This window comes from Lolium perenne, chromosome 7 (assembly GCF_019359855.2).
Source record: "Lolium perenne isolate Kyuss_39 chromosome 7, Kyuss_2.0, whole genome shotgun sequence".
Taxonomy (NCBI): domain Eukaryota; kingdom Viridiplantae; phylum Streptophyta; class Magnoliopsida; order Poales; family Poaceae; genus Lolium; species Lolium perenne.
Genome location: NC_067250.2, coordinates 283,277,991 through 283,299,568, shown reverse-complemented (window position 1 = coordinate 283,299,568; position 21,578 = coordinate 283,277,991). Strand labels below are relative to the sequence as shown.

General features: G+C 45.3%; 1 protein-coding gene across 2 annotated transcripts; it reads right to left on the bottom strand.

Moving 5' to 3' along the window:
- Positions 1–307: 307 nt before the first annotated feature.
- On the bottom strand, positions 308–3,657 carry LOC127312464 (protein ENHANCED DISEASE RESISTANCE 2). Of its 2 annotated transcripts, XM_051342981.2 has the most exons (3): positions 3,174–3,656; positions 2,444–3,026; positions 308–638 (listed from the first exon to the last, which is right to left on the bottom strand). In XM_051342981.2, exons 1-3 carry the CDS (start codon positions 3,543–3,545, stop codon positions 631–633), a joined length of 963 nt encoding a protein of 320 aa, XP_051198941.1. In that variant the 5' UTR covers positions 3,546–3,656; the 3' UTR covers positions 308–630. The 2 variants fall into 2 exon arrangements, with proteins under 2 accessions (XP_051198941.1, XP_051198940.1); XM_051342980.2 differs by lacking the exon at positions 308–638 and having other exon boundaries at positions 1,922–3,026; positions 3,174–3,657.
- Between the last annotated feature and the right edge of the window lie 17,921 nt (positions 3,658–21,578).

Genomic DNA, 21,578 nt, shown 5'->3' with positions numbered 1-21,578 from the left:
TCACATCCCAAAGCTTGCTCCTTGGCGGAGTCAGGATATGCCTTCCTTGTCTCGGGACACTACCTGCGCAGAAGACTACCAAAGCTGCCAGCCGAAAGGCAGAGAAAAAAATTAAAAATACTGTACAAATCACATGTCTACGATGTTCAGAAAGAAAAATACTGCACACATCACATGTCTGCGATGTTCACGTCCTACTCCCATGATCGTCAGACTAAAGAACAACACGTGGAAGCGCGGATCGCCAGCCAAAGATTCCAATCACTCAGTTAGTAAACAAGCCGAGAGCAGAGAAGATCATGCCAAATTTCAAATTGACGGCGAAACGTGCGATTTTTTTCAGAGCCGAGATACAGAAGAAGCCGGGGAATTGTCATCGTTCCAGGCTTCCAGCACTCCGGTAAACTACTAATCTAGAGTAATAATCTGCTAGCACTGACATCGACCAGGTCTGAGCGCTAGCTGATCACATTATGAATTGAGCATTTCGCGGCGGCGGCGGCAGGAGCTAACCACTAGCTTTCTCTTCTTTTATCTTTCCCGACCTTCCTCTTCTTTGACGTTCTTGCCGACCGTCTTCTCCAACAGAAGATTTATACTTGTATATCCTCATGTATGATGTACCCATGCCTATTTTCCTGCAAATTAGAAATTGGCATGTTACTTCCTCAACAGTGTACATGGTAGTACCTCTAAGCCACCAGGTATTGTCACTGACATTAAAAATTATAAAGAAACCAAGATGGATTGAACACCCGAGATGACAGACGTAACAAGCGACGATTTTGGCTTGCTTAAAGGTAAGTTAACAATCGACCCTAATCCAAGTTTCTCAACGCGTCAACTAATAAACATCAAGTTCCTGACTTTTCTTACAATTGAGGTAGCATGACACTAATAATACTACAGTGCTACGGAATTGCTTCGCTGCTAATCACGCAGAGAAGACCAAGTGGGCTATGATGCAAATGAAGGTCCAACAAGACACCCTGTTTCCTTGTCCAAAAATACCGATGATTGTTCAGCCAAGCGATAACGATATGAGAAGTTGCTTGCCAAAACACCATTATATGCTGTGCAATGCCAAACCTAAACAACTCGTAATACGAATGAGACAGCCAAATCCATGACAAAAGCCTGAGCGGCAACCCCACCTAAAATAGCATCCTGATTGATCATAAGCATAGCTAAACAATCATGTAGAGTGCACACATGCCTGTGTCTCCCCATAAAGCAACGAAACAGCTGAACGCGCAACGAAAGGAGTAATCAAGAGGACGATTGCGAGTAAATGCAATCTGTTTTTCCAAGGCAAGGATCGTGGCCAATCTTGTGTGCATCCGTGATAACTGGTATGGAGACTCCCTCCATACATTAATATAAGATGTTTTAGCTATTTTTAAAGTAGGTTAGATACAAACAAAAATGAATGAACGTACACACTAAAAATAAACTAGATACAAATTAAAGTGGGTGAACCAAAGAAAATGCTTGAACGTCTTACATATTCAAACTAGTGTGAGTAAACAGTTAACAGAATTGCAGTGACACACAGGAACTAAACCTGCATTCTTCCAGTGTCACACAGAGACACACTAGTGTGGGTATCTATAAACTTATACCCTTCATTCTAAGAGCAACAAACATACTACCTCAACCTCAATTATGATTCCATCTACTGTAAAGCATGCAATGTTCTACTCTAGATGCCAGTTACCACCCGCTAAACGAGTGAGGAATGTGTGCAGGTGTACTGTGTTAAGCACATGCCTTTGCAAGCCAGTGCCAAGCACCTATCAAATCGCCAAACTTGCGATGTTCGAAGATCCTAAACTCCTAGAAATAAAAGGATGGGGAAACTGCCAAATAAACCTCCTTCTCCGCACATGCCAACATATGGGGGGACTAATCTTGACAACAGTTAACACAATCACTCCATATCGCAATCTCATTAAACAAGTCAAATTGCCTCTTGTATTTTTCCAGTGGCCGTACTAGTTAGCCCACAACATCAGATCCCTAGCCCCCTCTTTGTCACAACAGTAGATCAATTAATTAAACAGAAAAGAAACCCGCACGCTGCATCACCGTTGAAAAAGAAGAATATCCCCAGCAAGCACATCAAGAAATATTCTGAAGGAAATAATAATGCGTTGAGGTGTTGAAAAGGCAATGCCAATCACACTCAGGCTCTCGCAACTGATATAAGGCTCAGCTACGATAATTCAGTGACACGCGCAACTGAGATAAATAATCATGGACTTATTATCGAGTGACACATGCTAACCCCAATGAATTGGTTCGTTACTCTATAATAATAAGTTTGTATCATCGAGTTCGTCAGCTCGATCACCATATAGAAGTGGTCAAATTAGCCGCATTGAAATATCTAGCAACGGATGCTATGAACAAGATGTCAGTCAAGAGGAATTTGAGGCCTCACCTCCGCTCTGCCGTTCCTGGCAGCTCATCGACCTCTTGGCGCCGGCGCGTTCCTGCTGGCGGCTATCGTTGGCCACCCTCGCAGACCCAACCCTGAACCCCGGCGCGGCCTTGCCGGCCGTCTCAGACGCCGCCTCGTCCGATGCCGTCTCCACGTACTTGGCCGAGCCCATCTCCATCTGCGCGATGCGCACGGCGCCGAAGAGCTTCTCGGGCAGCTCCTCCTCGGACTGGGACTCGACGAGGAAACCCATGTCGATGGTCACCGACGTGACGGCGCCGAGGGCCAGATGCAGGATGGCGCTGGCGATCGCTGAGCTGCCGATGTCGACGTCGATCTCGAGGTAGTCGTCGCCCTTGTGGTAGCGGCAGGTGAGCGCGCGGCCGAGGAGGCACGCGCCGTAGTTGCCGACGGTGGCGCGGACGAGCCAGGGGCCCTTGACGATGCGGTTGACGATCTTGAAGCGCGCGTTGCGGTACGCGTCGTCGCCGTAGACGAAGCGCCCGAGCAGGGAGTCCGGCGGGATGGGCGCCTCCGCCGCGAAGTAGAACACCGAGCTGTACGCGTCGGGCCGGCCGGGGACCTGGAGAGACACGGGATCGACTCCCAGAATCAGCCACATACACACACACTCAACTAAAAAAAAGATTTTTTTTTTCATCTGGATGGATTCCTAGTTTCCTACGCCTAGATGGGATCGATCGATCGGGTGAGGGGGTTGGTACGGGACCTGGAGATTGACGGCGAGGAGGAAGTGGGCGTTGGGGTCCTTGCGGAGGCGCGCGCGGCGGAAGGCGGCGGCGACGGGGATGTCGTCCCGGGCGAGGACGTGGTCGAGGCGCGCGTGGGAGCGGAGCCAGTCGACGCCGGCGGGGCGGAGGAGCCAGTCCGGGGAGGAGGGCGCCTTGGCCCGCCTCCCGCCGCCGCCGGAGAAGTAGCCGCGCGCGCGCAGGTGGAACAGGTCCCCCGGCGGCGAGGCCCAGCCGTTGGTGCCCCTGTCGAGGTCCACCTGGCGCAGCGAGCCGGCGGACACGGCCTCGTCCCGCCAGTTGCCGCCGGCGGACTCGTCCTGCTTCCGGCGCTGGGGCGTCGTCGAGGACATGGACGCCGGCCGGGGATGGGCACGGAGTGGGTCGGGTCGGGTCCGGTCTGGGTGTCCTTGCGCGAATTGTGGGAGGCGTTGGACTTTGGCAATCGGTTGTGATGGGAGCTTGCGCCTATAAAACAGTGGGATTCGTAGGAAGGAAGGAGAGCCCTTTGCTTTCCAGGACCTCCTCGGCTTGTGTGTGTCTAGCTAATTTGTGTGTCTAGTTAATTTTCTGGTCTTCTGTGTCAGTAACTCCATCCACCGACCAACCTTCATTTTGCTACTCCGGTCATGACCGAAAATTCGGTTTGTATTTCGATATATTTTAAATTCGGTTAAAAAAATGAAGACCGAAATATACTTGTTACTTTGACTACCCGACAAATTCGGGTACCCAGTAATTCGGGTTTAATGCCCACTGGTGGAAAAAGGTCCGTTAGTCGCGGTTTGCAACCTCCATTAATACCGGTTGTGCAACCGGTATTAAACATGCGGGACTAAAGCCCCCCTTTAGTCGCGGTTGCTTACGAACCGCGACTAAAGGCCCGTCCACGTGGGCGCCAGGCGACCGTCGGGGCGGAGGACCTTTAGTCGCGATTCTTCTGGCCAACCGCGACTATAGGCCGCCGCAGGTTTAGGGTTTTAGCCCCCCTCCCTAAACTTGGTTTCTTTTTAATTTGTATTGTTTTATTTCTTTTGTGTTTTATTTTAGTTTTGAAGGAGTTCACATATTCTACGGTACTACATACATGCATATGAATGTACAATTTCAAACAAATTTGAAATTAGAACCAAAAAGAATTCAAGAGGAATATACAATATATATTCAATATCATCGGATGACCATATACAATTTTGAACAAGTTTCCATACATAATTTAATGCATATGAAGTTCTACGTCCTCTACATAGTGTTCTCCTTTAGGATCGATGACTTCCCTCGTGAACCATCCAGCTAGTTCCTCTTGAAGTGGTCGGAAGTGAGCTTCTGGACTAAGCATCTTCCGGAGGTTATTCCTCTTCTCATTGTTATCACACGGAACCCGCTCAGAGGTGTATCTCCGGATCATCTCACAAACATAGTATCCACATAGATTGGTCCCCGGTGGCTGAATATCCCCAGTCGCAGAAAATAATTACTTCTGCATCATTCTTCTCATGTCGCCCCAAAGCTTTGCATCCAGATTCAGAGAGTCGTGGACGAGACATGTGGAGGTGTCAAATTTAATTACTAGCAGAATCCAGTGGAACCTGCGGACACGATACATGCACAGTCATGCATAACTCATCGATTAGCCGGCCACATACCATGCATGGAGTAAACAAAAGAGAATGTGCTCAAGACAGAAACACTCACCCAAAATGGTAAGGAAATAGAATATCACTTTTGAGTTCCTGCTTTGTAAGAAACCGCCACAGGTCTTCCTCCACGTCGGCGGGGTGATGTTCTAACACATATCCATTAACGATGTGTGGGTCAATGAACCCAACATCATGGATGTTCCTTACTTCGCATTCCTTAATCTTCATTCTGCATATATAATAGCGTACACAACAATATAGTTAGGACATATATATAGTGCAGGCAATATGAACGAGATGGGGTAGAAATAAATCACTTACAGAACGTAGCAACTGATGATAGATTTGTCGAGCTCGCGCAGATTGAAAAGCTGGAACAATTCACTCAGATGAATTTGTACATAGTAATGTTTGAAGTGATGCTCATATCTAACTTCCGCATAAATATATTCTTTGGTGTTTTTATTTTTTATGTAACCCTTGTACCATTTCAGGAGACTTTTCATTTGTGAAGGTAGATCCTTTTCCTGCGCAGGCTCGACGAGAGGCCCATTCGGCACATATGTAATTACTACCTCCTTCACTGGCGCCTCATCAAGGCCTAACAGTTCGCGAAGAGTCATACCGATCAGGGCCGCTTGTTCTCTGGCACCCGTTACGGTCATTCCCTGTTCTGCCGCAGCTGCTATGATTGTGGGGTCCATTAGTTCAGCATCCTGACCGGCGGCTTTCACTATGAGCGGGGCGATTGATTGTTTACTTTGTTCCCCGAGCTGGGCAACTCGTTTCCCGCTTTTTTTACCTGTTAATTCTTTCTCGGCCTCCTCCAAGGCTTTCTTCTCCTGCTTCTCCATCAGCTCTTTCTTCTCCTTCAACATGAGTGCCTGCCTACGAAGTTCACGTGCATAGTCGTTAGGCAGATTCTTCGCGGCTTGGGACAGTGTGCTCAAAAATGACTTAGCCCACTTCTCTTCCTTGTCAGAATATACTGGCTTGGGCTCGGGCTCTCTTCTCGCCTGGCATTCCGCCCTCCATTTCTCATGGTGAGCAGCCGCGGCCGCGTCGACTTCCTCGGCACTACGTTCCCAAGGCCTCGTGGGGAGAGGCTTCAGTGATGGCTCCGGTACCTTTGTGGTCTTAGGTACGTAAGGGTCCGGGTTAATAGTCCAGATCGTTCGCTTCTTCGCCGGAGGTGGATTGGGGGTGGCGTGCGCTTACCCGCCCGGCGGATGGGGCGCGGCTGCTTACCCGCCGGAGGTGAATTGGGGGGCGGCGTCGGCTGACGTGAAGGAGGTGTAGGTGAAGCACCACCACCACCACCACCACCGCCACCGCCACCACCACCGTAGGGGGGTGGACTTGTTGGCCTTGGCGCCTCGCCTGGAAACTTGATAAACTTCTTTTGCCATAGAATGAAATGGCGCTTGACATCTCCAAGTCTTCTCTCCCCTTCAGGTGTAGCAATGTCAATCTCCAGGTCCTCAAACCCTTGTACTATGTCCTCCACCGTGACACGAGCATAGCCATCTTGAATGGGCTTGTTGTGGTGGAGCGCTCCAGGTTCACATGGTAAAGCACTGCCGATGGCTACCTTCATGGACATGTTCCCGATTGGAAAATACAGATGACATTCTTTCATCTCCTTTACATTGTCCACGGGGTAGCGAGGAGGCTCCGGTGCAGTAATTTTGATCGTCGGAGGCTCCGATGCAGTAATTTCGATCGTCGGTGTATGTGCACCAGCCGGTGGGGCCTCCGTGGAAGCCACGCTGCTTCTCCGCTGCTGGCTTCCGACATCCGGTAGATGATCTTCATGCTGCGTCCAAGCTGCATCTCTTTCTTTTACTAGTACATCCACGGTTTTCCTCATCTCACTGAATTCCGATGCCAACCGCGCCAGCTCATCTTTTTGCCGATCCGCCTTTCTCTTACGGCTTCTGTAACTATAGGGGTCATCTTCCTGGGAAAACCCTTCTTCCCACGAAATGACGCCTTTGCCTCATACACGTCCTCCGTGTTCAGGATTCCCGAGGGCTCTTGTCAGCTGGTCATTCTCTCTGTTGAACTTGATCTTCCCCTCTTGAGCATCCCTCATTGCGTCAATAAGGGCTTGGGTGGGTTTAAACTTTGTGTCTCGGTGGGTACATGATACGCGTACAGCACGCGTCCGTTGGGAACCCCAAGAGGAAGGTGTGATGCGTACAGCGGCAAGTTTTCCCTCAGTATGAAACCAAGGTTTATCGAACCAGTAGGAGCCAAGAAGCACGGTGAAGGTTGATGGCGGCGAGATGTAGTGCGGCGCAACACCAGGGATTCCGGCGCCAACGTGGAACCTGCACAACACAAACCAAGTACTTTGCCCCAACGAAACAGCGAGGTTGTCAATCTCACCGGCTTGCTGTAACAAAGGATTAGATGTATAGTGTGGATGATGATTGTTTGCAGAAAACAGTAGAACAGTATTGCAGTAGATTGTATTTCAGTATAGAGAATTGGACCGGGGTCCACAGTTCACTAGAGGTGTCTCTCCCATAAGATAAACAACATGTTGGGTGAACAAATTACAGTTGGGCAATTGACAAATAAAGAGGGCATGACCATGCACATACATATTATGATGAGTATTGTGAGATTTAATTGGGCATTACGACAAAGTACATAGACCGCTATCCAGCATGCATCTATGCCTAAAAAGTCCACCTTCAGGTTATCATCCGAACCCCCTCCAGTATTAAGTTGCTAACAACAGACAATTGCATTAAGTATTGCGCGTAATGTAATCAGTAACTACATCCTCGAACATAGCACCAATGTTTTATCCCTAGTGGCAACAGCACATCCATAATCTTAGAGGTTTCTCTCACTCCCCCAGATTCACGGAGACATGAACCCACTATCGAGCATAAATACTCCATCTTGGAGTTACTAGCATCAACTTGGCCAGAGCATCTACTAATAACGGAGAGCATGCAAGATCATAAACAACACATAGACATGAATTGATAATCAACATAACATAGTATTCTCTATTCATCGGATCCCAACAAACGCAACATATAGAATTACAGATAGATGATCTTAATCATGTTCGACAGCTCACAAGACCCGACAATTAAGCACAATGAGGAGAAGACAACCATCTAGCTACTGCTATGGACCCATAGTCCAGGGGTAGACTACTCACACATCACTCCGGAGGCAACCATGGCGGCGTAGAGTCCTCCGGGAGATGATTCCCCTCTCCGGCAGGGTGCCGGAGGCGATCTCCTGAATCCCCCGAGATGGGATTGGCGGCGGTGGCGTCTCTGGAAGGTTTTCCGTATCGTGGCTCTCGGTACTGGGGGTTTCACGACGAAGGCTATTTGTAGGCGGAAGGGCAGGTCAGGGGGCCACACGAGGGGCCCACACTACAGGTCGGCGCGGCCAGGACCTGGGCCGCGCCGCCCTAGGGTGTGGCCACCTCGTGGCCCCACTTTGTCTCCTCTTCGGTCTTCTGGAAGCTTCGTGGCAAAATAGGACCCTGGGCGTTGATTTCGTCCAATTCCGAGAATATTTCCTTACTAGGATTTCTGAAACCAAAAACAGCAGAAACAAAGAATCGGCACTTCGGCATCTTGTTAATAGGTTAGTTCCAGAAAATGCACGAATATGACATAAAGTGTGCATAAAACATGTAGATATCATCAATAATGTGGCATGGAACATAAGAAATTATCGATACGTCGGAGACGTATCAGCATCCCCAAGCTTAGTTCCTGCTCGTCCCGAGCAAGTAAACGATAAACAAAGATAATTTCTGGAGTGACATGCCATCATAATCTTGATCATACTATTTGTAAAGCATATGTAGTGAATGCAGCGATCGAAACAATGTATATGACATGAGTAAACAAGTGAATCATATAGCAAAGACTTTTCATGAATAGTACTTCAAGACAAGCATCAATAAGTCTTGCATAAGAGTTAACTCATAAAGCAATAATTCATAGTAGAGGCATTGAAGCAACACATAGGAAGATTAAGTTTCAGCGGTTGCTTTCAACTTATAACATGTATATCTCATGGATATTGTCAACATAGAGTAATATAACAAGTGCAATATGCAAATATGTAGGAATCAATGCACAGTTCACACAAGTGTTTGCTTCTTGAGATGGAGAGAAATAGGTGAACTGACTCAACAATAAAAGTAAAAGGAAGGTCCTTCAAAGAGGAAAAGCATCGATTGCTATATTTGTGCTAGAGCTTTGATTTTGAAAACAAGAAACAATTTTGTCAACGGTAGTAATAAAGCATATGTATCATGTAAATTATATCTTACAAGTTGCAAGCCTCATGCATAGTATACTAATAGTGCCCGCACCTTGTCCTAATTAGCTTGGACTACCGGGATCATCGCAATGCACATGTTTTAACCAAGTGTCACAAAGGGGTACCTCTATGCCGCCTGTACAAAGGTCTAAGGAGAAAGCTCGCATCGGATTTCTCGCTATTGATTATTCTCAACTTAGACATCCATACCGGGACAACATAGACAAAAGATAATGGACTCCTCTTTTATGCATAAGCATGTAGCAACAATTATTTTTCTCATATGAGATTGAGGATATATGTCCAAAACTGAAACTTCCACCATGGATCATGGCTTTAGTTAGCGGCCCAATGTTCTTCTCTAACAATATGCACGCTCTAACCATAAGGTGGTAGATCGCTCTTACTTCAGACAAGACGAACATGCATAGCAACTCACATGAAATTCAACAAAGAGTAGTTGATGGCGTCCCCAGTGAACATGGTTATCGCACAACGAGCAACTTAATAAGAGATAAAGTGCATAAGTACATATTCAATACCACAATAGTTTTTAAGCTATTTGTCCCATGAGCTATATATTGTAAAGGTGGAGGATAGAAATTTAAAGGTAGCACTCAAGCAATTTACTTTGGAATGGCGGAGAAATACCATGTAGTAGGTAGGTATGGTGGACACAAATGGCATAGTGGTTGGCTCAAGTATTTTGGATGCATGAGAAGTATTCCCTCTCGATACAAGGTTTAGGCTAGCAAGGCTATTTGAAACAAACACAAGGATGAAGCGGTGCAGCAAAACTCACATAAAAGACATATTGAAAACATTATAAGACTCTACACCGTCTTCCTTGTTGTTCAAACTCAATACTAGAAATTATCTAGACCTTAGAGAGACCAAATATGCAAACCAAATTTAAGCATGCTCTATGTATTTCTTCATTAATAGGTGCAAAGTATATGATGCAAGAGCTTAAACATGAGCACAACAATTGCCAAGTATCACATTATCCAAGACATTTTAGCAATTACTACATGTATCATTTTCCAATTCCAACCATATAACAATTTAACGAAGAAGAAACTTCGCCATGAATATTATGAGTAGAGCCTAAGGACATAATTGTCCATATGCTACAGCGGAGCGTGTCTCTCTCCCACAAAGTGAATGCTAGGATCCATTTTATTCAAACTAAACAAAAACAAAAACAAACCGACGCTCCAAGAAAAGCACATAAGATGTGATGGAATAAAAATATAGTTTCAGGGGAGGAACCTGATAATGTTGTCGATGAAGAAGGGGATGCCTTGGGCATCCCCAAGCTTAGACGCTTGAGTCTTCTTGATATATGCAGGGGTGAACCACCGGGGCATCCCCAAGCTTAGAGCTTTCACTCTCCTTGATCATGTTGTATCATCTCCCTCTCTTGATCCTTGAAAACTTCCTCCACACCAAACTTAGAACAACTCATTAGAGGGTTAGTGCACAATCAAAATATACATGTTCAGAGGTGACATAATCTTTATTAACACTTCTGGACATTGCACAAAGCTACTGAAAGTCAATGGAATCGAAATATCCATCGAACATAACAAAACTGGCAATGCGAAATAAAAGGCAGAATCTGTCAAAACAGAACAGTTCGTATTGACGAATTTTATCGAGGCACCAGACTCACTTAAATGAAAATGCTCAAATTGAATGAAAGTTGCGTACATATCTGAGGATCACTCACGTAAATTTGCATAATTTTCTGAGTTACCTACAGAAAATTTTGCCCAGATTCGTGACAGCAAAGAAATCTGTTTCTGCGCAGTAATCCAAATCTAGTATAAACTTTACTATCAATGACTTTACTTGGAACAACAAAACACTAAACTAAGATAAGGAGAGGTTTCTACAGTAGTAAACAACTTCCAAGACACAAAATAAAAACTAAGTACTGTAGTAAAAACACATGGGTTGTCTCCCATAAGCGCTTTTCTTTAACGCCTTTCAGCTAGGCGCAGAAAGTGTGTATCAAGTATTATCGAGAGACGAAGTATCAACATCATAATTTGTTCTAATAATAGAATCAAAAGGTAACTTCATTCTCTTTCTAGGGAAGTGTTCCATACCTTTCTTGAGAGGAAATTGATATTTAATATTACCTTCCTTCATATCAATGATAGCACCAACAGTTCGAAGAAAAGGTCTTCCCAATATAATGGGACAAGATGCATTGCATTCAATATCCAAGACAACAAAATCAACGGGGACAAGGTTATTGTTAACGGTAATGCGAACATTATCAACTTTCTCCAAAGGTTTCTTTGTAGAATGATCAGCAAGATTAACATCCAAATAATAATTTTTCAGCGGTGGCAAGTCAAGCATATTATAGATTTTCTTAGGTATAACGGAAATACTTGCACCAAGATCACATAAAGCATTACAATCAAAATCTTTGACCTTCATCTTAATGATGGGCTCCCAACCATCCTCTAACTTTCTAGGAATAGAAGCTTCGCGTTCTAGTTTCTCTTCTCTAGCTTTTATGAGAGCATCTGTAATATGTTTTGTGAAAGCCAAATTTATAGCACTAGCATTAGGACTTTTAGCAAGTTTTTGCAAGAACTTTATAACTTCAGAGATGTGGCAATCATCAAAATTCAAACCATTATAATCTAAAGCAATGGGATCATCATCCCCAATGTTGGAAAAAATTTCAGCAGCTTTATCACAAAGTGTTTCAAATAGCTTTTAGTAGTTTCAGGCAGTTTCTCGCGCTTCGCGTTAGAAGTGGAAACATTGCTAACACCAATTCTTTTATTATTAGTAGTAGGAGGTGCAGCAACTTGTGTAGCATTAGCATTACTAGTGGTGGTAATAGTCCAAACTTTAGCTATATTATCTTCTTTTTCATTTTCTTCTCTTTCCCACCTAGCACGCAATTCGGCCATCAATCTTATATTCTCATTAATTCTAACTTGGATGGCATTTGCTGTAGTAACAATTTTATTATGATGATTCTCATTAGGCATAACTTTTGATTTCAAAAGATCAACATCAGCAGCAAGACTATCGACTTTAGAAGCAAGTATATCAATTTTCCCAAGCTTTTATTCAACAGATTTGTTAAAAGCAGTTTGTGTACTAATAAATTCTTTAAGCATGGCTTCAAGTCCAGGGGGTGAATTCCTATTATTGTTGTAAGAATTCCCATAAGAATTACCATAGCCGTTGCCATTATTATAAGGATATGGCCTATAGTTGTTACTAGAATTGTTCCGGTAAGCATTGTTGTTGAAATTATTATTTTTAATGAAGTTTACATCAACATAATCTTTTTGAGCAGCCAACGAAGCTAACGGAACATTATTAGGATCAACATTAGTCCTACCATTCACAAGCATAGACATAATAGCATCAATCTTATCACCCAAGGAAGAGGTTTCTTCGACAGAATTTACCTTCTTACCTTGTGGAGCTCTTTCCGTGTGCCATTCAGAGTAGTTGATCATCATATTATCAAGAAGCTTTGTTGCTTCACCAAGAGTGATGGACATAAAGGTACCTCCAGCAGCTGAATCCAATAGGTTCCGTGAAGAAAAATTCAGTCCTGCATAAAAGGTTTGGATGATCATCCAAGTAGTCAGTCCATGGGTTGGGCAATTTTTAACCAAAGATTTCATTCTTTCCCATGCTTGTGCAACATGCTCAGTATCTAATTGTTTAAAATTCATTATGCTACTCCTCAAAGATATAATTTTAGCAGGGGGATAATATCTACCAATAAAAGCATCCTTGCATTTAGTCCATGAATCAATACTATTCTTAGGCAGAGATAGCAACCAATCTTTAGCTCTTCCTCTTAATGAGAAAGGGAACAATTTTAATTTTATAATGTCACCATCTACATCTTTATACTTTTGCATTTCACATAGTTCAACAAAATTATTAAGATGGGCAGCAGCATCATCAGAACTAACACCAGAAAATTGTTCTCGCATAACAAGATTTAGTAAAGCAGGTTTAATTTCAAAGAACTCTGCTGTAGTAGCAGGTGGAGCAATAGGTGTGCATAAGAAATCATTATTATTTGTGGTTGTGAAGTCACACAACTTAGTATTTTCAGGAGTACCCATTTTAGCAACAGTAAATAAAGCAAACTAGATAAAGTAAATGCAAGTAACTAATTTTTTTGTGTTTTTGATATAGCAAACAAGATAGCAAATAAAGTAAAACTAGCAACTAATTTTTTTGTATTTTGATTTAGTGCAGCAAACAAAGTAGTAAATAAAACTAAGCAAGACAAAAACAAAGTAAAAAGATTGGGATGTGGAGACTCCCCTTGCAGCGTGTCTTGATCTCCCCGGCAACGGCGCCAGAAAAAGAGCTTGATACGCGTACAGCACGTGTCCGTTGGGAACCCCAAGAGGAAGGTGTGATGCGTACAGCGGCAAGTTTTCCCTCAGTATGAAACCAAGGTTTATCGAACCAGTAGGAGCCAAGAAGCACGTAGAAGGTTGATGGCGGCGAGATGTAGTGCGGCGCAACACCAGGGATTCCGGCGCCAACGTGGAACCTGCACAACACAAACCAAGTACTTTGCCCCAACGAAACAACGAGGTTGTCAATCTCACCGGCTTGCTGTAACAAAGGATTAGATGTATAGTGTGGATGATGATTGTTTGCAGAAAACAGTAGAACAGTATTGCAGTAGATTGTATTTCAGTATAGAGAATTGGACCGGGGTCCACAGTTCACTAGAGGTGTCTCTCCCATAAGATAAACAGCATGTTGGGTGAACAAATTACAGTTGGGCAATTGACAAATAAAGAGGGCATGACCATGCACATACATATTATGATGAGTATTGTGAGATTTAATTGGGCATTACGACAAAGTACATAGACCGCTATCCAGCATGCATCTATGCCTAAAAAGTCCACCTTCAGGTTATCATCCGAACCCCCTCCAGTATTAAGTTGCTAACAACAGACAATTGCATTAAACTACATCCTCGAACATAGCACCAATGTTTTATCCCTAGTGGCAACAGCACATCCATAATCTTAGAGGTTTCTCTCACTCCCCCAGATTCACGGAGACATGAACCCACTATCGAGCATAAATACTCCCTCTTGGAGTTACTAGCATCAACTTGGCCAGAGCATCTACTAATAACGGAGAGCATGCAAGATCATAAACAACACATAGACATGAATTGATAATCAGCATAACATAGTATTCTCTATTCATCGGAATCCAACAAACGCAACATATAGAATTACAGATAGATGATCTTGATCATGTTCGGCAGCTCACAAGACCCGACAATTAAGCACAATGAGGAGAAGACAACCATCTAGCTACTGCTATGGACCCATAGTCCAGGGGTAGACTACTCACACATCACTCCGGAGGCGACCATGGCGGCGTAGAGTCCTCCGGGAGATGATTCCCCTCTCCGGCAGGGTGCCGGAGGCGATCTCCTGAATCCCCCGAGATGGGATTGGCGGCGGCGTCTCCGGGAAGGTTTTCCGTATCGTGGCTCTCGATCGGGGGTTTCGCGACGAAGGCTATTTGTAGGCGGAAGGGCAGGTCAGGGGGCCACACGAGGGGCCCACACTACAGGTCGGCGCGGCCAGGACCTGGGCCGCGCCGCCCTAGGGTGTGGCCACCTCGTGGCCCCACTTTGTCTCCTCTTCGGTCTTCTGGAAGCTTCGTGGCAAAATAGGACCCTGGGCGTTGATTTCGTCCAATTCCGAGAATATTTCCTTACTAGGATTTCTGAAACCAAAAACAGCAGAAAACAAAGAATCGGCACTTCGACATCTTGTTAATAGGTTAGTTCCAGAAAATGCACGAATATGACATAAAGTGTGCATAAAACATGTAGATATCATCAATAATGTGGCATGGAATATAAGAAATTATCGATACGTCGGAGACGTATCAGTACACTCCCCTGTCACCGGGTCTAGCGTTCCCCCATGCCCGTACTACCAGCTTTTGGCCCTAGGGTCCCATCCCTCGGTACCTAGAGGGATTCCTCGCGCCCTCGGGTCATCCTCCATCTTCTGCCACTTAGGCTCAGAAAGGCGGTATCCTCCTGGCCCCATAATATGATTGTACTGCTTCTTAGCCGCATTTGCCTTATTTTTATCCGATATGGCCTTGAATTCCTCTGATTTCTTTTGCCTCACAAATTCGGGCCAATCATCTTTCAGCTTCTCATACTGTCCGCTGAAATCCGGATTCTTCCCCTTCTCGACATATTGAGCCGCTTAATTTTTCTTGTATGTGCGGAATGCTGTGGCCATCTTCTGAAGAGCGAACTCTCTTACCAGCCTCCTCCTCTTACATCCCTTCGGATCGTCGTTACCGAATTCATCTTTTTTGCGGTATTCCGGAGGTAGAACGAAATGCTCCATAAGCGTTCTCCAGCATTCCTTTTTCTTTCTCTTGCTGACAAAACTGGAACCAACACGTGCCTTCACTGGCTCATGCCATTCCTGGACGGTGATCGGGACGCTGTCTCTAACAACGACTCCGCATTGGTTGATGAACTTGGTGTACGCCTCTTCGGGCTCCAGCGGCTTGCCTTTTGGACTGATAACATCAATGGTATATATCACTCCTTGTTTCAGCGTCTTGGTTTTGTCACGCTTTGTCTTCACCGATTTTTTCGAGGATCCGCTGGCCGAGGGCTAAAATAAGAAAGAGAGTCGAGTTAATACACATATTTATTGAAATCGGTAAATTTGTATCACCAGAGGCTCAATGTATATATATACCTCGCCGGAGGTGGTGATTGCTAATTGCTTATCAACATCGCCGGAGGTGTTTGTCGACGGTTCACCTCCATCAACAGTGCCCGTTCCTTCGTCATCACCGCCAAGGTTCAGATAAGAAGAGATATCGTCTTCTTCATCTTCTTGGGGCGGCGGCACATAAAGAATGTCGCCGTTTAAGATGCCGAAAATATGTGCCTCGGCTTCCGGATTATAGTTATCCCTAATCGGGTCGGCTCTATCGTCCGCCATATGTGTTACTCCTGAAAACATGTAGTAAAAACTAATTAATTGTGTATATTCCAGCATTATCACATCTCTTCTACATATAAAGAGAGAGGGCGACGAGGGAGGCGAGAGGGGGGACGCGTATTAGATGTATATATGCGGACGATCGACCTCGCCTCGCAGTGACCGCGTGACCGAGAGACCGGCCGGTGACGGTGGCGAAAGGGCGGTGGCGAAAGGGCAGTGGCGGTGACGGTGGCGGTGGCGGTGCCGATCCTCTCTCTCTCGTAAAAAAACAAAAAAAAACCCCGCGCATATACGGAGGGGGCGGCTACACGCGGGGTCGAAGCCGATATTCCAAATTCCAAACTTTGTAATTATTTTTGTACTTAACACGCCAATATTCCAAATTCCAAACATGCCAATTAAGTTATTTTTAAGTTATTTTTTTCTTAACATTCCAATATTATTATTTTTACTTAAGTAGTTATGTTTTGGTTAAGTAGTTAGTTAGTTAACATTCCAATATTAGAGGTTTATTAGTTAGTAGTTAGTTTTTTTTAAAGTTATTTTTAAGTTATTTTTAAGTTATTTTTTCCTTAACATTCCAATATTATGTTTTCTTAACATTCCAAATTCCAAATATTATGTTTTGGTTAAGTAGTTAGTTACAAAAAAACACAAAGTTTAATTAGTTACAAATTTAAAAAAAAACAAAAAAAATTCGGCCAAATCGATCGAGGCGCGCTGCTGCTCGCCGCCGCGCCTTCTCTCGCTTCGTCGTGCCGGCGCGGTGCGCAAGGTCCGGCGGCGGGCGCGCGCGCAAGGTCCGGCGGCGGCGGCGATCGTCGGAGGCGCGGCGGCGCGGCGCAACTCGGGCGGCGGCGGCGGCAGGTGGGCGGCGCGCGGCGGGGGCGCCGGCAGATATCGAGGCGTGCAGGGGGTTCGACGGACGGGGCGGGCGCGGGAAGAAGAAGGAGGCGGCGGCCGACGGCGGCGACGACGGCGGCGACGAGGGCGGTCGGCGAGGACGAGGGAGACGCGCGCGCGGCGGAGGCGAGGTCGACGAAGAGGCAGCCTGGCGGTTCGACTGAGGAAGGAGAAGTGCGTCATGCGCGCCGCCCGCGCGGTATTTATACCGTCGGGGCTTTAGTCGCGGTTGGCTAAAGGTACCCTTTTTTCGCCCGATTTGCGGTTCCCGCGGAAAATGACCTTTAGTCGCGGTTGGCCAGGCCAACCGCGACTAAGGTCTTTTTAAAAATTATTTCATTTTCTAAATGTGAAAAATAAAACAAATTCATTTCTAAATGTGAAAAATACAAATAATATATCGAAAAATTCAGAAAAATAAAACTAATTCATTTCAAAATATTAAAAATACAAATTATATATCAAAAAAATCAGAAAAATAAAACTAATTCATTTCAATATGTTAAAAATACAAATAATATATCAAAAAATGAAGAAAAATAAAAATAATTCAATTCAAAATGTTAAAAATACAAATAATATATCAAAAAATTCAGAAAATAGAACTAATTCATTTCAAAATCTTAAAAATACAAATAATATATCAAAAAATTAAGAAAAATAAAACTAATTCAATGCAAAATGTTGAAAATACAAATAATATATCAGAAAATTCAGAAAATAGAACTAATTCATTTCAAAATCTTAAAAATACAAATAATATATCAAAAAATTCAGAGAAGTTCTTCCCGGCCGCCTCTGTCTTCCCACAAGTTCTTCCCGGCCCGTCTTCCCGCCAGTTCTTTCCCGCCTATGTCTTCCCGCCATTTCTTCACGCCTCTATCTTCCCGCATATCGATGCTTCTGCTTTGTCTTGTTCCTCCGACAGGGCATCGTGCCCTACCCACGCGTCCTTATCCTGCCGACAGCTTTAGTCACGGTTGCACCCTCCAGCCGGGACTAAAGCTTACCCAAACGTCCATATTCCACCGACAGTTTTGTTAGATGACACAAAAACCACATTTAGTCCCAGTTGCACCCACCAGCCGGGACTAAAGGTTAGATGACCAGCTCTGGATTCCTCCTCTTCTTCCCGCCATTTCTTCCCTGTCTTCCCGCCACTTTCTCCCCGCCTCCTGTCTTCCCGCTCCCATTTTCCCGCCATTTCTCACTACATATATGTAGCCCGGCTTGGCCAGCATTAACACATCTCTACAATCTCTCATCACTCTCTCATGGCTTCCACCGCACCCACTCTAACCTACCAGCAGGTGGAGGAGCTTTGCGCCTCGAACTACCCTTGCCCACCAGGCTACCGCGTCCCCGCCGGCTGGAGCCTAAGCGCCGGAGGCGTGCCGGTCGCTCCCGTCCCTCAGGGTACTGCGCGTCGGGCGGCCATCACGAACAACTACTACCTCGATCTCACGCCGGAGCAGCGGATGAATCCCCGCTGGCATCCCGATAACCAGCATACTTGGGACGCCTTCTTCATCAATCGGCGTGACAGGGCGCTCGCCAGGTATGAGGAGGACGGTCTGCCTCCTGGGAACTTCCACGAGGCCGGCCGTCGGCTATGGTGGTACGGCCGGACTCTACAGAGCGTTATGGACTACATCACGGCCGGCGATATCCCCCGCCTGCGCTACCCTCAGTTCGAGCCACGAGCGCCGCCCGACGACAGCGATGACCACAGCAGCGACGACAACAGCGGCAACTTAGAAGGCGACGACTACCAGTACAACGGCGGTGACTATGAAGACTACGAGTATGCATATTATACGCCTAGGCAGGAGTATGACTAAGTCACTCCAAATTTCATATGTATCATCAGTGGTATTTATGGCATGGCCAATCAATTTCGGCAATGCTAGATCCACCAAATCCCATGCAATTACGGCTCCTCTAGTCCTTTTCCCATTATACGCCTAGGCAGGAGTATGACTTAGTCACTCCAAATTTCATGTATCATCAGTGGTATCTTGAATCAATCGAATCATTCGAAAATGGACACCAAACACATCACAGATAATATAATTCACATGATCCATTCAACAAAGTTTGGTACAATAAATTATTACACATCATTTCTTTCCTTGTGTCCCTGCTTGCTTACGATTGAGCCGTATCCATGGAGCATCCTCATCATTTAACTTAATGCTTGGGTCGGTGTTCACTTTGAAGGGCGGAATTTCACCAAACATATTATAATCTTCTGACATGTCTGTCTTGCCCTCCACTCCCACGGTGTTTCTTTTCCCTGAAAGAACAATGTGGCGCTTTGGATCATCGCATGATGTACTGATCGTTTTCTTATCTTTCCGTTTCCTCGGTTTGCTACTCATGTCCTTCACATAGAAAACCTGAGCGACATCTTTCGCTAGGATGAATGGTTCGTCAAGGTAACCAAGATTGTTGAAATCCACCATTGTCATTCCGTATTGCTGGTCCACCTTTACCCCACCTCCTGTTAGCTTGAACCATTTGCACCGGAACAAAGGGACCTTAAAGGAGGGTCCATAGTCAAGTTCCCATATCTCCTCTATGTAACCATAATATGTGACCTTTTTCCCATTCTCGGTTGCTGCATCAAAGCGGACACCACTGTTTTGGTTGGTACTCTTTTTATCTTGGGCGATCATGTAAAATGTATTCTCATTTATCTCGTACCCTTGGAAAGTCGTTATAGTCGAAGATGGTGTCTTGGCCAACATGTACAGCTGATCTACAACATGATCATCATTCATTAAATGTTTTCTCAACCAACTGCCGAAAGTCTCCATGTGGGCCTTCGTAATCCAGGATTCAGGCTTCCCCGGGTTGTCCTCGCGTAAAATATTCTTGTGTTTCTCAAAGTACGAAGCCACCAAGCTGGAATTGGTCAGAACTGTGTGGTGTGCTTCAGTCATAGAATGGCCGTCCATACATATCGTTGATTTCCTGCCGATCGTGCCTTTTCCACTTAGTCTCCCCTCGTGCCGCGATCGAGGAAGACCAATCGGCTTAAGGTCAGGAACAAAGTCAACACAGAACTCAATTACCTCCTCATTTCCATAGCCCTTGGCGATGCTTCCTTCTGGCCTAGCATGGTTACGAACATATTTCTTTAATACTCCCATGAACCTTTCAAAGGGGAACATATTGTGTAGAAATACCGGACCGAGGATGGAAATCTCTTCGACTAGGTGAACCAGGAGGTGCGTCATAATATTGAAGAAGGATGGCGGAAACACCAACTCGAAACTGACAAGACATTGGACCACATCGTTCTGTAGCCGTGGTAGATCTTCTGGATTGATTACCTTCTGAAAGATTGCATTGAGGAATGCACATAGCTTCACAATGGCTACTCGAACATTTTCCGGTAGGAGCCCCCTCAAAGCAATCGGAAGCAATTGCGTCATAATCACGTGGCAGTCGTGAGACTTCAGGTTTTGGAACTTTTTGTCCGCCATGTTTATTATTCCCTTTATATTCGACGAGAATCCAGCCGGGACCTTCGTACTGCTCAGGCATTCAAAAAAGATGACCTTCTCTTCTTTGGTCAGAACCATTCCGGATGCCGGTCATTAGGGTCTTTCAAACGTTGCTGGTCCTGCCGTGCTTCCTTTGTATCATTTGTCTTCCCATACACGCCCAAGAAGCTTAGGAGGTTCACGCAAATATTCTTCGTAACATGCATCACGTCGATTGCAGAGCGGACATCTAGGACTTTCCAATATTCTAGCTCCCAGAATATAGATTTCTTCTTCCACATGGGTGCGCGCCCGTCAGCTCCCTGCGGAACTGATTGTCCGCCAGGACCCTTTCCAAAGATGACTTTCAAATCCTTGACCATATAAAATACCTCAGCACCAGTACGTTCCGCAGGCTTCGGCCGGTGATCTGCCTTGCCGTTGTAATGATTTCCTTTCTTTCTTACTGGATGAATTTTTGGAAGAAATCGACGATGCCCAAGGTACACGTTCTTCTTAAAATTTGGCAAATATACACTTTCAGTCTGATGTAAGCAGTGCGTGCATGCATTGTATCCCTTATTTGACAGTCCGGAAAGGTTACTAAGAGCAGGCCAATCGTTGATGGTTACGAAAAGCAACGCTCGTAGGTCAAATTCCTCTTCTTTGTGCTCATCCCACACACGTACACCAGGTCTGCCCCACAACTGTAAAAGTTCATCAACTAATGGCCTTAGGTACACATCGATGTCGTTGCCGGGTTGCTTCGGACCTTGGATGAGCACTGGCATCATAATGAACTTCCGCTTCATGCACAACCAAGGAGGAAGGTTGTAAATGCATAGAGTCACGGGCCAGGTGCTATGGCTGGAGCTCTGCTCGCCAAAAGGATTCATTCCATCTGTACTTAGACCAAATCTTATGTTCCTTGCGTCAGCTGCAAAATCTTTGAACTCTCTGTCGATATTTCTCCATTGCGTTCCATCGGCGGGGTGTCTCAACTGCCCGTC